The sequence below is a fragment of the Sycon ciliatum genome, chromosome 4 (assembly GCF_964019385.1).
Source record: "Sycon ciliatum chromosome 4, ocSycCili1.1, whole genome shotgun sequence".
Lineage (NCBI taxonomy): Eukaryota > Metazoa > Porifera > Calcarea > Leucosolenida > Sycettidae > Sycon > Sycon ciliatum.
Window position 1 is genome coordinate 16,958,154 of NC_088646.1, and position 15,030 is coordinate 16,973,183.

Consider the following 15,030-nt stretch of genomic DNA (forward strand, 5'->3'; position numbering starts at 1 on the left):
AGACGATGACCTGTCAGCAGATCAACAAAACGAAATAGACAAAACTTGTCAAAGTCTCTACAGAACGGTCCTCTCGGAAACAAAAAATGCAAGAACTCTCAAGAAAAAAATAGGATTCAGACTCCTCACAATCAACATCCTCAAAGCTCTCCCACGAGTACTCTCATTGCCTTCTCATCAGGTAGAATACAGGTAAAAGGAAGCTGACCAAGCCCAATGTATTTTATACTTAAAAGTAGTGATGTGATAGCAACAGCGCAAAGAAGAGTGGCCAGAAACAACACAGTAAAAATGCATCACCTCATACACATACTTCGCAGCAACGGAATGACAAGGTGATGAAAGTGTGAAGAAACCAAACAAGAGTGGAATGATGCAATGCGACAACAATAGACAACCCAGTGACAAAACTTACGAGGTGTTGACGACCTAACAACCAGCCTATTAAAAGTGTGAATTTACAGAACAAATCTTTTTTGAATTGTCGTCTGCACATCTAAAACTCTTAACAAAACCAATGACCAATCTTCGCCGTTTTATTACCACGATGATGCTCGACATGCAGGACATATGCAAGTACAGTATACAGGCTTTCAAGAGACATCAGTGAGAGGCCACCGTACCTGAAGAGACCTTCACATCACCCGTTGAGCAGCCATTCAGTGTCTCGCATTCGTTGAACAGCGACTTGCCCGCAGCCTTGTGAATGGCTCCATCCACTGCAAACACACACGACCGTGTGCACCCACACAGACACACACACACGACAATGTGCACGCACACACACACACACACACACACACACACACACACACACACACACACACACACACACACACACACACACACACACACACACACACACACACACCATGTGCACACACACACACAAATTACAACAAATGATCTTACTAATCCCTGGCAGACAGCAATTGAGAATGTGGGGCGTCACATATGTTGTATTATTATGTACGCTATCCTATATGCACCCACCCGCGTACATCTGTCTTATTAGACACCCATAGCATTCAACGTTTTACGCTAACGCTATAAACTTGCATAAAGGCCGAGTTTTCCGCATCCGTAGGAACGCCACCACCCTTCTCTATATAGAGAAACCGAGTCTCACGCGAACCGTGAAATTTTAATTATAAACTTGCGTATATTTTACCGTGAGTCCAGTACTCGTCGTTAGCAAAGTCACGCAGACCAAAAAACGTTGTTGCCACGGTATCGAGTACTTGTACGGTTATATAATATATTTTTTATATACTTCCACTTTTTTTACTTCCATCAATCTTCAGCTAGCTTGTCTTGCCTCGATTGGAAGTGAAGATGGATTATGATCTTCGTGACATGAAATTGCTTTTCTTCAATGATCCTGACGATGAAGATGTAGAGGATGTTCTACTTCTCAAGTTATTGGAGAGGGAGCAGGATTTGGCTGACGCTGCTGAGCAACGCCATTTGATGAAGTTCTCTCTGGATGCTCTGCCTGAGTTTGAATTTTCACGAGAAGTTTCGATTCATGAAAAACGACTTGGCAGATTTGTGTTTGGCGCTCGGTATCCCAGCGGAATTCAGAGCCCGTAACAGGACGACATGGAACGGAATGGAAGGCCTCTGAATTCTTCTACGTTATCTTGCCACACATAGCCGGCGTTTGGAAGTGGAGCTGGAATTTGTTGGCGGTGAGGCTGACATCAGCATCATTGTGAACACCATGATGTCATTTATCGTGGATAGATGGTCCAGACTATCGTGGATAGATGGTCCAGACTTCTCCAGGACTTGCGTGATGTACGTGAGCACACCCAACAGGGTCGCTGGCTAACAGAAGCTAAGCTTCACGAAGCTGCTGCAGCCGTTCATCAAAAAGCAGCCCTATCTACCATCATTGGATTCATCGCTGGAACAGCCCGACCAATTTGCCGTCCCAAACGCCACACACCGATGCGTTCAACCGTGTGAAGAATGCTCTGGTCGAACCCCCTATTCTGGCGTATTACCAACCCGGTCTGGAAACACGTCTGGAAACAGATGCATCCCGCACGAATGGTCTCGGCTATGCACTGTTCCAACTGCACCCGTCTGGCTGGCGCCTCGTCCAGTGTGGTAGCCGCTTTATCACCGACACTGAAAGCCGCTACGCTATGATTGAGCTTGAATGTCTTGCTGTTGTCTGGGCTGTACGCAAGTGCCACCTGTACCTTGCCGGCAGCAGATTCGACCTCATCGTAGACCACCAGCCCCTGATTCCAATCTTCAACACGTATGGCCTGGATCAGGTCGAGAATCCTCGTTTGCAGCGTCTCCTGCTGAAGCTTCGGCCGTACCAATTTCATGCTTCCTGGAGACAAGGAAAACTGCATTATGCCGCCGACGCTCTGTCTCGAGCACCCGTCTCCGACCCACACGCATCTGACCTGCTTGGAGAAGACGACCTGCCATCTGGCCCCGCTATTCGTGCGTGCCTCCGTGCTGATGACTCTGGTTCGATGTCAGCATTACGCTATGCCAAGCTCCAAGATGCGTGTGCCTCGGACTCTGAGTATCAAGATCTCCTACAGATGGTCCTCACCGGCTTCTCACGCTCCTGTTCCGACCTTCCACGGCATCTGCAGCCCTATTGGAATGGACGCGAACACCTATCTGTCGACTCCGCCGTCGTACTGAAGGGCAATCGCATCGTAGTACCTGCTGCTCTACGTGCACCAGTGCTGCAAGATCTACACGCTGCACACCAAGGAATTGACTGCACCAAGCGTCGTGCGCGTCAACTGGTGTACTGGCCTGGATTGAACTCTGAGCTTGACCGCCTTGTCCGCGCATGTCAGCCCTGTTGTGAATTCCAGCCATCTTTGCCGAGCGAACCGCTGCAGAGTGACCGTCGACCGTCAATGCCGTTCGAGAGTGTCAGCTCTGACCTCTTCCATTGCCAGGGTTGGGAGTACCTTGTGTTGGTCGATCGACTCACCGGTTGGCCGTGTGTCGCAAAGATAGGCCGCACAGCCACATCTGCTGACGTGGTACGTCAACTTCGTCGCTTCCCAGTGAAATCTCAACCGACGATGGTCCCCAGTATGCGTTGCGACGCTTCACTGAGTTCTGCGACCGTTGGCAGATGACGCACGTCACCTCAACCCCGCACTTTCCGCAATCGAATGGCCATGCCGAGTCCGCGGTGAAGTCCATGAAGTATCTGATTGCGAAAACCACTAGTAATGGCGACCTGGACGCCGATGCCTTCCAGCGTGGTCTGTTGGAACGGCGTAATACCCCACATCCGTCTGGACCCAGTCCTGCCCAGCTGCTATTCGGTCGTTCGCTCTCGTCATTTGTGCTGGCGCATCACTCGTCGTTTGCCCCGGAGTGGAAACAGCGTGCTACCAGTATAGAGAGTTCTGATTCTCCACCTGTCCCGGATCCAGATTCGTCTCAGCCGCGCACGTTATCTAAGCTCACTATTGGCATGCACGTAGATCTGCAAGATCCGCGCACCAAACGGTGGACAGCTTGAGGCATCGTTGTCGCCATTGGTACCCATCGAGACTATTACGTCAAGCTACGTAGTGGTCGTGTGTTTTGGCGAAATCGTCGCTTCCTACGGCCTTATGTCCCATTGCTGCCTGATCGCGTTTCTACTGATAGTGCGTCTGAACCTGCTGTTCCCGCACCTGCTGATCCTGTTGTTGCACCCCGTCGCAGCACCCGTAACCGCCGTCAACCTGACCGTTCGAACATTTCTGCACACCAAGGACAGTCAAATGTTTGATTAGTTTTTCTTCTTCTGTAGTCTGTGCTACACTGTGACTGTTCTCTTTGCCTTGCCTCTTGTTAATGTTTTTTTTGGTATCTTCATTATTATTATGTTTAGATCATAGTCTGGCTTGTTCGCCCATTATGTAATTTATGACCTCAAAAGGGCGTGTTGTATTATTATGTACGCTATCCTATATGCACCCACCCGCGTGCATCTGTCTTATTGTACGCAGCTTACGTCATGCACTGGTATTTGGCATGCACGCATGACTACATATTGAGCATGCTGATTTCGTTGTGCTGTTCTTTGTTTTGCGGTTCTTTCCCACTCGTTCCTCGATGGAGTCTACTAGTATTTATTTAGAATAAACCAATACGTTTATCACAACATACGCACCATTGGAAGAAATGCTTGATACGAAAGGGCACACTACACAATCAAATATGTACATGCCACATGCAGACAGTTCTATCCTGCCCTTACCTCCTCCTCCACCCAGCAGGCTGCTGTTGGCGGCGTTCACGATACAGTCGATCTCAAGACGTGTAATGTCTCCTTGCCACAGAGACACCTTCCGGTTGAAAATATCATTGACGGGCTTGACCTTCTCCAGCAGAGCCGGGTCCTTCACCTTAAGTCGCTTTACTGCGGACAACCATGACAACGAAAACGCACACAATGCATACACAAACGGAATTTCCGGTCGATACCCATCTGGTGGGAATGTAACATGTACGGAACACTTTCAATGTCACGGGCCTGAAGTCATAGTGTTGCTGAGTGAACCAGCACAGTTGAATTGCATAAGCTACACTAGCACAGTACAACCTGTGGTAAGCCACCGCTGCAATAAGAGACTAGCTGTCTTCAGAGACCAGTCTTCCCAGTACCTAACTAGACAATAAGGCGCTTGAGTGACTCCTTGCAAAACTCGCACACGAAATGAAATCGATTTCGCTTCATGTTCGGCTTGCATGATGTGAAAAAAGGTCCAGCGGCTCGTTGCAAACTCGTTCACGAAACGAAATCAATTTCGCTCCTCCGTGTTCAAATTGCGTAATGCGTCAAAGAGGTCAAGTGAATTGTGAACAAGGTGTGCTTTGATTGCAATGGTGACATGATGGCAATGGTGACATGATGGCAACTGAAACAGCACCTGATAGGCTGCAACAGAAGTACCGTAAAATACCGTTGATCCGCAAGCCCCCCCCCCCCCCCCTGCCATGTCGCTTCCAAGCTGGGGTTTTGGCAGGGGGCGGGAATTATATCAAGGCTGTCAAGTGCAGTACGATGTACAACAACGTGGAGGATCAGACTCGATGTGCTGAATTGTGCACATTTTCATCCTGGATTGGCACGTACTGTGTACAGCAGTGCATGCGTCGGTTCAACATCGTATTTCGTTGTATACGCCGAAGTCGCTTCACAAGTAGAAAATCGACAGGGGGCGGGAATTAGAGAGGGGGGGGGGGGGGGCGGATCAACGGTACTTTATGGTACAGGTACAACTGTACAGGTACTAGAGTGTACCCTCTTGTTCTGTCACCATTATTGTATTCTTATTCGGTGCAGAGCGATCTCAGAACTACTAACGAATCAAACAGCCTGGACTCATGTAAACGAATCCAATCTACGAGATCTTCACTAGACTCCAACCCAGACCTGATCCATTGACTCGTTTCGCATGAAGCAAACAAGTCCCTGAACCTCTCTAATGTCTTATCATACATACACTCAACATGCCTTGAAAGGTCACCCGTCCATAACACTCGATTTCTGCGTATCCTAGGACGATTCCTTAGGACTGGTTTGCCTGAAGATAAATCAGTACCAGGTAGCAGTGATCGTCTTTTCTTCTTCTTGCGACCAGACGAGACCACGCAACGCTTGCAAACACCAGCACGGACAAGAAGAACCTATCACTACTAGTACTATGAACGCACGAACCAAATCAAGATGGCATCAACAAATTTTAAGTGTAAATAGTACCGTACTTTCCGGGGTATAAGCCGCACGCCATTTTTTCCCACAAAATACAGACATCTACCCTATTTATCACCGTTAATTTGATCGTCGGAGTAAAAGCTGCACCTCCCCTCCCCTTTTCTGGGGTGAATTTTGAGTGTTCAAAGCGGGGCTTATACACCGGAAAATACGGTAGGTTGAAAAAGCCTTCCTTACTCTTCTGGTCGAGGGGCCACAGGATAACATCATCAAGTGGCTCGTACTGACTTTTACACCGGTAATACTGGCGCTTCTCCTCTGTTGTCAAGCCATTCCAAAAGTCTGGGCCTGTTGGGCATGAGGAAATTTATGTACACACCCACGTGCACACACACACACACGTGCAAACACATGCACACACATACACACACGCACACACACACACACGCACACACACACGCACACACACGCACACACACGCACACACACACACACACAATGGTACAGGGCGTAGCACTATCATCAACACACATTGCACACATACGCATGACAGGCTGACAGTGAAAATGGAGTCCAGGTGGAGAGATACCTATTATCATTCCCGAATGCTTCTCCTTATCCTTCATATGCACTGCACCAGCACTGCCCATGTGCCCCGTATTGTACTGTACTACTCAATAATGAAACTATGTCACTCCGCATGTGTGTGTGTGTGTGTGTGTGTGTGTGCGTGCGTGCGCGTGTGTGTGTGTACATGCACCTAGAAACTTAGCAAAAGCCATCCCTGCTTCCTCGGAGGCCAGCCTTGCAATGGTGGCCAGCCTTGCAATTGTGGCCTCCCCTCCTACAACTAGCGATTAAAGTAACAGTGAACCTGCTCTGCCTACAATGGTCTTTCGATCTCTGGAGTTGTGGCGAGCAGCCGAAAAGCTACCGCTCCTGCAGACTCGCTTTTCTCCAGTAGGAGCATCATGGGGTGCACACGGCTGAATAGCTATGAACTGCTGCAGGGGTGTCACAGGGGCAGTGGTACCACCGGGGGTTCAGTGGTCCGGGGTGTACCCTGGGGGGGGAGATCGGATTTTTCAGACCAACCGGGCACGTTTTAGCACTGTACAGGCGCTCTGGGCAGACCATCGTGGATGAAAAGTGGTACGACCATGGTCGTACTGGTCGTACCGTGTGTGTGCTGCCCCTGTGCTGCCCTTGTGCTGCCCCTGTGCTGCCATTGTGCTGCCCCTGTGCTGCCATTGTGCTGCCATTGTGCTGCCATTGTGCTGCCACTGTGCTGCCACTGTGCTGCCATTGTGCTGCCATTGTGCTGCCATTGTGCTGCCCCTGTGCTGCCCCTGTGCTGCCACTGTGCTGCCCCTGTGCTGCCCCTGTGCTGCCACTGTGCTGCCCCTGTGCTGCCATTGTGCTGCCCCTGTGCTGCCCCAGTGCTGCCCCTGTGCTGCCATTGTGCTGCCCCTGTGCTGCCCCTGTGCTGCCACTGTGCTGCCCCTGTGCTGCCATTGTTGTGGAAACACACATGAATAGACGCAGCAGGTTCAAGACCTGAAGAGCGCAGAGTTGAGATCCTGGAAGCAAGAACATGTAGCGGCGGGCCGGCCGGCTACCACTAACCTTCTCACCAGTGGCACTGCACCGAATGGCGCCAGTAACAGGGGTGTAGCCAGGATAGTGATCAAGGGGGGTGCCACGACCTTCCCCACACAAAAGTACATGCACTTATGTTGGTCCTTTCATGCATATTATTCGACCCGCGGTGTGGTGGTGGGGGGGGGGGGGGGAGCAAAATTAGCCCCACGTTTGACACTGAAGATCACTCAGTGAGTGGAAAACCTCCAAAAAAAGTAGTAATAATATGGTATTTTACTACTCCCTGCTTCCAACTAACGATGAGCTAAGTCCTGGATGCCGCTTTCTCCAGAATTATCACACTCTCCATCGAACTTCAAGTCAGATTTCTCAACCTTGTTTCTCTTCGTCTTGTTTGATAGTGCAGTAAGGCATCCATGACCAAACATACACTATATTTCCCGCAAAAGCCGCAAACTGCACTTCAACGTTGCTTTCACTCTTCTGCTGCTGTACCCACACTTGCAACACACGAAAGAAAGAAACTTCTTCGCCTTTCCACAACCTCCAACGCGACCACTCAACAGCCAGAACTACATTATTATACAAAACATAGCGCGAACAAAACGGCTATGTCTGACTTGTGTTTTCCATGAACCGTGTTGCTACTTCTACCCATGGCGTGTTGCTACTTCTACCCATGGCGTGTTGCTACTTCTACCCATGGCGTGTTGCTACTTCTACCCATGGCGTGTTGCTACTTCTACCCATGGCGTGTTGCTACTTCTACCCATGGCGTGTTGCTACTTCTACCCATGGCGTGTTGCTACTTCTACCCATGGCGTGTTGCTACTTCTACCCATGGCGTGTTGCTACTTCTACCCATGGCGTGTTGCTACTTCTACCCATGGCGTGTTGCTACTTCTACCCATGGCGTGTTGCTACTTCTACCCATGGCGTGTTGCTACTTCTACCCATGGCGTGTTGCTACTTCTACCCATGGCGTGTTGCTACTTCTACCCATGGCGTGTTGCTACTTCTACCCATGGCGTGTTCGTATGACTCTTTGCTTCTAACATAACAAGTGAAGTGCGATACAAATCATGTGCTGAGTCTGACGTGATACTGCAGAACGCCAGGTACGAAGCGGAGTTGCCCTTGACTAGAAGTTTCATTGCAAAATGGTCAATCATCAGACAAAATATTTAAATAGTCAACTACTTCAAGTACAATTATTACTAGGAACTTGTAGATTGGTTTCAGATGTTAAAAACACGTAGGTCTGAACCCGGGCGTAGTAGAACACATGTACCTACTACTCTCTGGTCTGAACAGGGATTGCAACAGTGTGCAATGTGCTGTGCAGAGTTGCACATGTGATCAGCGGTCCACGTATTATGGTCCTTCTCAAACCAGCTGCGAAATGAGATACCGTAAAAGCCCGTGTATAGGCCCCCGGGCGTATAGAATAGCAGACTCGATTTCCTGGGCGTATACAAGGGCACGGGCGTTATTTTTGGAACCGGGCGTATACAGTACTTGGAATAGGGATAGCAGTAAGTATTGGGTATCAGTACCTGTACATGTACTGGTATTGCTGGCATGGCAGGGCGTATACATGGGCATAGGCACTATTTGGAAACAAAAGTGTTGACTTCCCCTGACTGGGCGTGTACACGGAGGGTGGGCGTAATTTCGAGCGGGCGTATACAGGGGCTTTTACGGTAGAACTTTTGAGGGGGGTGCTTTGGCACCCAAAGCACCCCCTCCCCCTCCCCCTGCCTATGCCCCTGAGTAAGAGCCCCTCGCCTGCACATTTCGCTGTTCTACAACCACTTCAATTCAGCGCACCACACATGAAATGGTTCACGGGAATGCCGCCAGGAAACTAACCACACCAACATACCCTCTCCGGTTGGCTGAGCGCCGCCAGCATTATGCGGACTGCTAAGAAACTGGCATCATTCAACAGACCGGTAATATGCAGGCGCGTGCGCCGTGTGGGTTCCTGGGTGCCCGGAACCCCCCCTTTTTTCGCTCAAAATGCAGGATTTTGCTTCATTTTGTGAAAATTTTACCGGAGGAGGACCCCCGCAACCCCCCCCCCCCCTTGAAGGGCACGGCGCACGCGCTTGATATTATGGGAGTCCTGATTGATTCACTGGCTTGCTTTAATACCGCTCTACAATACATGTATATTGTTGTTGTTGGTTGACAGCATGTGTGAACTAAACACAAGGTTTATGTAATACCATGCATATTGTTCCAGTAGAAAAGTGACTGCTCCTGCCGCTGTGATTGCCTACTGAGTTCGATATGTACCATGCAAACTGGGAATATCATCCATGCGTGTGTCTCCACATTATGACGGTGAGAGGAACGGGACAAGTGATTTTAAAATTATTTTTCATTCAAGTCTCACTCACCTTTGATTTCCCTGTTGTCAGGAGTTGTAGTGAAGAAACGACGAAGAGATGGCATGGCCATGGCTCCTCGTCGACTACAGGCTGCAAGAGATACCGTACGAGAGAGTACACTGGAAGCAGCTGGCTTTCCCCCAACACTGTTTGTGAGATAACGAGGTTGTAGCCGCACACAAAGACGATGGAGCATGGTTCATAGATTTCCAGAAATACTTGACTCCAACAAACTCCACTTGACTGTACTGACTGTACTCGATCGTATGCATGTTCGAAAAGTGCAATTTTAAAAAATTGAGAAAAATGAATGCTGTGGCTGCATAAGCGCAGCGCCGGGAAGGCGGCGAAGGACTAAAGGGACCGTCACTTAATTTTTGCCGACTACCCGCCAAAAAAATCTTTTCGTTTCACGTGTCACTGACACGTCCGCGGACCGCGAGCGCGTACGACTCGTACTCGCGCTACCTTTCACGTCAAGCAATCTGTTCACGCCACATGGCTGGATAGCGCGTAAACATGATTGAAGACTTGCAAAATCAATTTTTTCCAAGTCCAGGCGCTAGGCCTAGGCAGTACTAATGCCTAATCAATGCCCAGGCAGCTGACTTTATTTTCGGAGAAACACCACTCCTTGTAGTAAAAAGTAACAATGAATAGCGATATCATCTAGGAAGGATCGCTACCCTAACGCGAAGGAAAGGCCTTGCGCGGCTGCTCTACGAAGTGTTGAAGAAAGACTCATCAAATTTAGTTGGTGGACGAACAACTCGCTGGCGCCGGAAAACTTGGCCCCCAACGATGGTGTTTGGTGAATCATCAAGCATAATGTCTTGTAGCAGTGTTCACCGAGGAAGGAGAACGCTCTAGACTAGTCGCTGCTGTTGTCCGTTTCATCCACGTTGGGCGTTAGCTGCACCGCGCCTATTGTGTTTTAGTATTCCATGGACACACATTAGCATTCAGAGCGATTGTGGAGCCACAATTTACTTCACACAGCGTTGTATTGTCCACGAGCGCAAACTTAATTATCAGCAGTAACTGTTACTCTTCATCCTACATGTAGACTTGGAGTATACACGGCCTTGTCACGACAGCGACAGCTCTACAGATCATGCAGAGTGTTCAAGTGAGAAACATTAATTTCTATTGTTGGTGGACAAATAAATGGCTGGTTCCGAAAAAACGCGGCCTGCACCGATGGTGTTTGGTGGATCATCAAACAGGGTGACCAGCAGTGTTCACCGAGGAAGGAGAATGCACTCGCCACCACTGCGATTCATCCAAGTGGGCGTTAGCTGCGCCGCGCCTATTGTGTTTTAGTATTCCATGGACGCACACTAGCGTTCTCAGCGATTGTGGAGCCACAACATATCTTCATGCGGCGTTGCACTGTCCAAGAGCAGAAACGTCAGCAGTGACCCATCATCATACATGTAGATTTGGAGTATACACACCATGCGCCAATGGGCCTCGGCACAACAGCGGCAGCTCTACGGAGTGTTCAAGTGAGTAACATTTGTTTCGACTTTTGGTGGACGAACAAATCGTCGGTGCCGAAAAACGTGGCCTGCGCCGATGGTGCTTGAAACATCAAGCATGGTATGTGGTGACTGTCAGTGTTGATCGAGGAAGTAGAACACTCAGGCCGTCGACCGTTCATCCATTTCGTTAGCTGCACCAAGCCTATTGTGTCCTTGTATTCCATGGGCACACAATCATGAAGCATGGCGTCTGAGCTGTGTTCACAGAGCGGGGAGATGCTCTTGCTGCTATCTTATCTGTCCTGTGTATTCCCAAGTGCCGAAGGCTCACAACGATGGTGTTAGACAAGTCAGATAAAATAGAGTCAACGTAAGTACGCATGTGTACTCTTACTGACTGAAACATAAGTGGGGTGTAAGAGCTAATTCATATGGTGTCGTGACATTCTCATGTACGAGGTTAGTGTGTAGTACTTGTTACGTACTGAATTCTGTGACTTTGTTTTGGCTCCATATACTGCATGCATTCACGTTTCACAGTTATCAGTTTGACCCTGAGTTCATGTCTGTTATCCCGTGTCTCCTCTACTTATTTTTGTTTCCACACGGTTCATGGTGTAGCGCTGCACGTGTTCCGTCAGTTTGAACTTCAGCATAAATCGCAACTACTTGCATTTTCAGACATGTCACGTGATTGTTGCCAGGGTTTGAGCCAATCAGAGCGTTTACAGGCAGGGCCTGAACCCCTGATCATGCCTTGCCTGCCAGCTCTACTACGATATTATATGTCACGTACCCGCGCGCACGGTTCTCCTGCGCTTGGGCTTGCTTTCCCTTGGTAGTTGGAAGTCAGTGGCTGTTTTAGTACTCTTAGATTATGTACAGAAAGTGGTGGACATCATGCAACTGCAGTGTAAATTAAAGGGTGGTTGTCAACTGACAACCGCATAATTTTTCGACATAATTAATAAAAGAATTTTCATCTAAAGAGTGAAAAGCAACTAAATAGAGCGGTTGTCGGCTGACAACCCCCCTTTTATTTAGATTATGTATCTGAAGTTAACACAACGTAGAAATATCACAATTGTCTCTTGTGTATTATATCCGTCTGATGTCACCAGATCGTCACACGGTGCTGTGACCAAGATACGGATCATGCCGAACGCTGATTCAACTGGACGAATCGCGAGGCTTTTCAGATGCAGGGACACAATGGAAACTGAATGACTTCAGAACAGCACTGCTTGGCGCGTCTATACAGCATCATTTGGCACAGCAAGATGACAAAACAGCTAGCAGTGGCTATTGGTGAGAAAATTTTCTGCTGTGCCATTGGAGTGTGCACGATACACGAACCCTGCTCTTTTGTTGGCACCGCCTATGTAACTTACTGCATAGGGTGCAAGGTGACCGTTGTCGGTTTACATGTACTCCAGTTATTACACCGTGCATGCACTGAGTCTGTGCTGCACTGTGCATCCATAGGTGTTCGTTTGCGGTAGCGCAAGGTGACACGCAAGGTTGATGGATTGTTTTGTCCGCTGCTATTCGAAGCTCTCGGAGTCGGAAGCGTTACCTCTGTTTCCCCTGTTCCTCCCTGCGCGGAGTCTGTAGTTCTGGCTTGCAGTTGCTGTTACATGCATGTTGGCAGTTGCATGTGTTTTGGTTTTCAGTTGTCTTTATCAAGTTGTTTTGTGTGGACGACAGTTCAATATTCTAGCAGTTGTTGCACTTCCTACTTCTGAAGTACATTCCGTAGTTATCTGCGGTTGGTGTTCGAGAGAGCAAACTGTGTTCTTCTCCAGAGTGGAGTAAACCATTCGCTTGTGTCTGAGGAAAACCCTGTGTGTTGACGAAGAGGTTGACTTGGCTGTAGAGTGAAAGTACCACATGGTCACATGGTCCACAAAATCTTAGAACTAACTTAGGGTCTTCTGGCGTATGGTATAGTTATATGAGCAGCATGAGAGTGAAGTAAAAGACTATTAGCTCAAACATTCAGGCTTTCAAGAGTAGGTGTTTCATCACGGAATAGGTTCTGCAGTTCACTTACACACTGCAACAATGGACCAGCAGTGTCCAGCATACAATAGAGTCATGTGAATATGTACCGTATGCATACTCACAGCTGCAAGGCCAGCGCCCCGTGGCTGCTTGACTTCTCAATCGATATAAATATTCACAACAGTAAGACTCTGTGATCAATCAGAGCTGTGCTTCGAAGTAGTCACAAATGCCCCATGTTCAGTCACAAAACAAAACTTGGCAACCAGTCACAGCTTCCACGGTGCCCCAAGACCAGTCACCAGAAATGATCGTAGTAAATCTGCAGGGAGTTTCATAATCTGTTCATTGCAGAGTCCACTATGCTATGATTCAAGAGGGGGGTAGCGTTCCTGCGGATGCGGAAAACTTGGCTGGAACCCGAGTGTCACGTGAACCCTGATTTTTAAGACTTATTATTTGTTTTACGATGAGCCTATTATACGCGATACAGGCTCAGAACACACTTTTCGTCTAGTTGGAATATCAGGGATATAGGGCGGAGCAGCCCATATCCCCAATTATGACACGCGAGTAATAGTGAAATACGATTGGCGTATTGTGCTGGACTGACTGCGGTAATGTAAAGCTAAAATAAAGCAGTCAGTTTGCCCTTAGCATGGCCTTGTCATGACGGTGCCACATCCGTGGAAAGGCAACATGCCGGCTAATCTCCCTGAGAAGTTGAGTGGTTATCAGCAGGCGATGACGCTGTGTCGATGATGACCTGTTGATGCCCGACAGGAACCTTGCGAGGAGAGTCATTGGGCCTGACGGGTAGGTAAAGCCAACTTCCACATGAAGTTTGCGGATGGCTGACATGTAGACATGGACAGATCGGGGCTGAAAAGTTCTGAACAACTCGGCAGCAAAATAACACATAAAGTAAAAAGTCATCACCTGGCAATGGATTCCAGTTATGCCCTTGACAGAACTGGAAGTAACGGGTATCGGCGGAAAAATATTTCCGGCTGGTGCCAGTGCTGCTAGCTGCAGCACGGAGTCCGGCAACTGAGAGTTGGAAAAGACTGGCTGATCTGGCTCAGCTGCTGCTTCCGGAGCCCTCGATGGTTCAAACACCATCGGCGCAGGCCACGTTTTTCGGCACCGACGATTTGTTCGTCCACCAAAAGTCGAAACAAATGTTTCTCACTTGAACACTCCGTAGAGCTGCCGCTGTTGTGCCAAGGCCCATTGGCGCATGGTGTGTATACTCCAAATCTACATGTATGATGAAGGGTCACTGCTGACGTTTCTGCTCTTGGACAGTGCAAAGCCGCATGAAGATATGTTGTGGCTCCACAATCGCTGAGAACGCTAGTGTGCATCCATGGAATACTAAAACACAATAGGCGCGGCGCAGCTAACGCCCACTTGGATGAATCGCAGTGGTGGCGAGTGCATTCTCCTTCCTCGGTGAACACTGCTGGTCACCCTGTTTGATGATCCACCAAACACCATCGGTGCAGGCCGTGTTTTTTCGGAACCAGCCATTTATTCATCCACCAACAATAGAAATTAATGTTTCTCACTTGAACACTCTGTAGAGCTGTCGCTGTCGTGACAAGGCCGTGTATACTCCAAGTCTACAATGTAGGATGAAGAGTAACAGTTACTGCTGATAATGAAGTTTGCGCTCGTGGACAATACAACGCTGTGTGAAGTAAATTGTGGCTCCACAATCGCTCTGAATGCTAATGTGTGTCCATGGAATACTAAAACACAATAGGCGCGGTGCAGCTAACGCCCAACGTGGATGAAACGGACAACAGCAGCGGCTAGAGCGTTCTCCTTCCTC

At 48.8% G+C, this 15,030-nt stretch overlaps 1 protein-coding gene and 1 long non-coding RNA gene across 2 annotated transcripts in view; one reads left to right on the top strand and one right to left on the bottom strand.

Annotated features, from left to right (window-relative positions):
* The window catches only part of LOC135814729 (ADP-ribose glycohydrolase MACROD1-like), a 14,047-nt gene extending 4,091 nt beyond the window's left edge, over window positions 1-9,956 (bottom strand). Inside the window, exons 1-5 of the mRNA XM_065327898.1 lie at window positions 9,715-9,956; window positions 5,945-6,055; window positions 4,247-4,408; window positions 624-719; window positions 1-10 (exon numbers count right to left, since the gene is read on the bottom strand). The exon at window positions 1-10 is cut by the window's left edge and continues 11 nt beyond it. Coding sequence (XP_065183970.1) covers window positions 1-10; window positions 624-719; window positions 4,247-4,408; window positions 5,945-6,055; window positions 9,715-9,901 — 566 coding nt within the window. The 5' untranslated portion in view covers window positions 9,902-9,956. The remainder of the gene's footprint in view (window positions 11-623; window positions 720-4,246; window positions 4,409-5,944; window positions 6,056-9,714) is intronic.
* Window positions 9,957-10,344: 388 nt separating this feature from the next.
* On the top strand, window positions 10,345-13,850 carry LOC135814736 (uncharacterized). The gene is made up of 2 exons (XR_010553211.1): window positions 10,345-11,559; window positions 12,311-13,850. It is a non-coding gene; the product is annotated as an uncharacterized LOC135814736 (long non-coding RNA).
* Window positions 13,851-15,030: the final 1,180 nt, after the last annotated feature.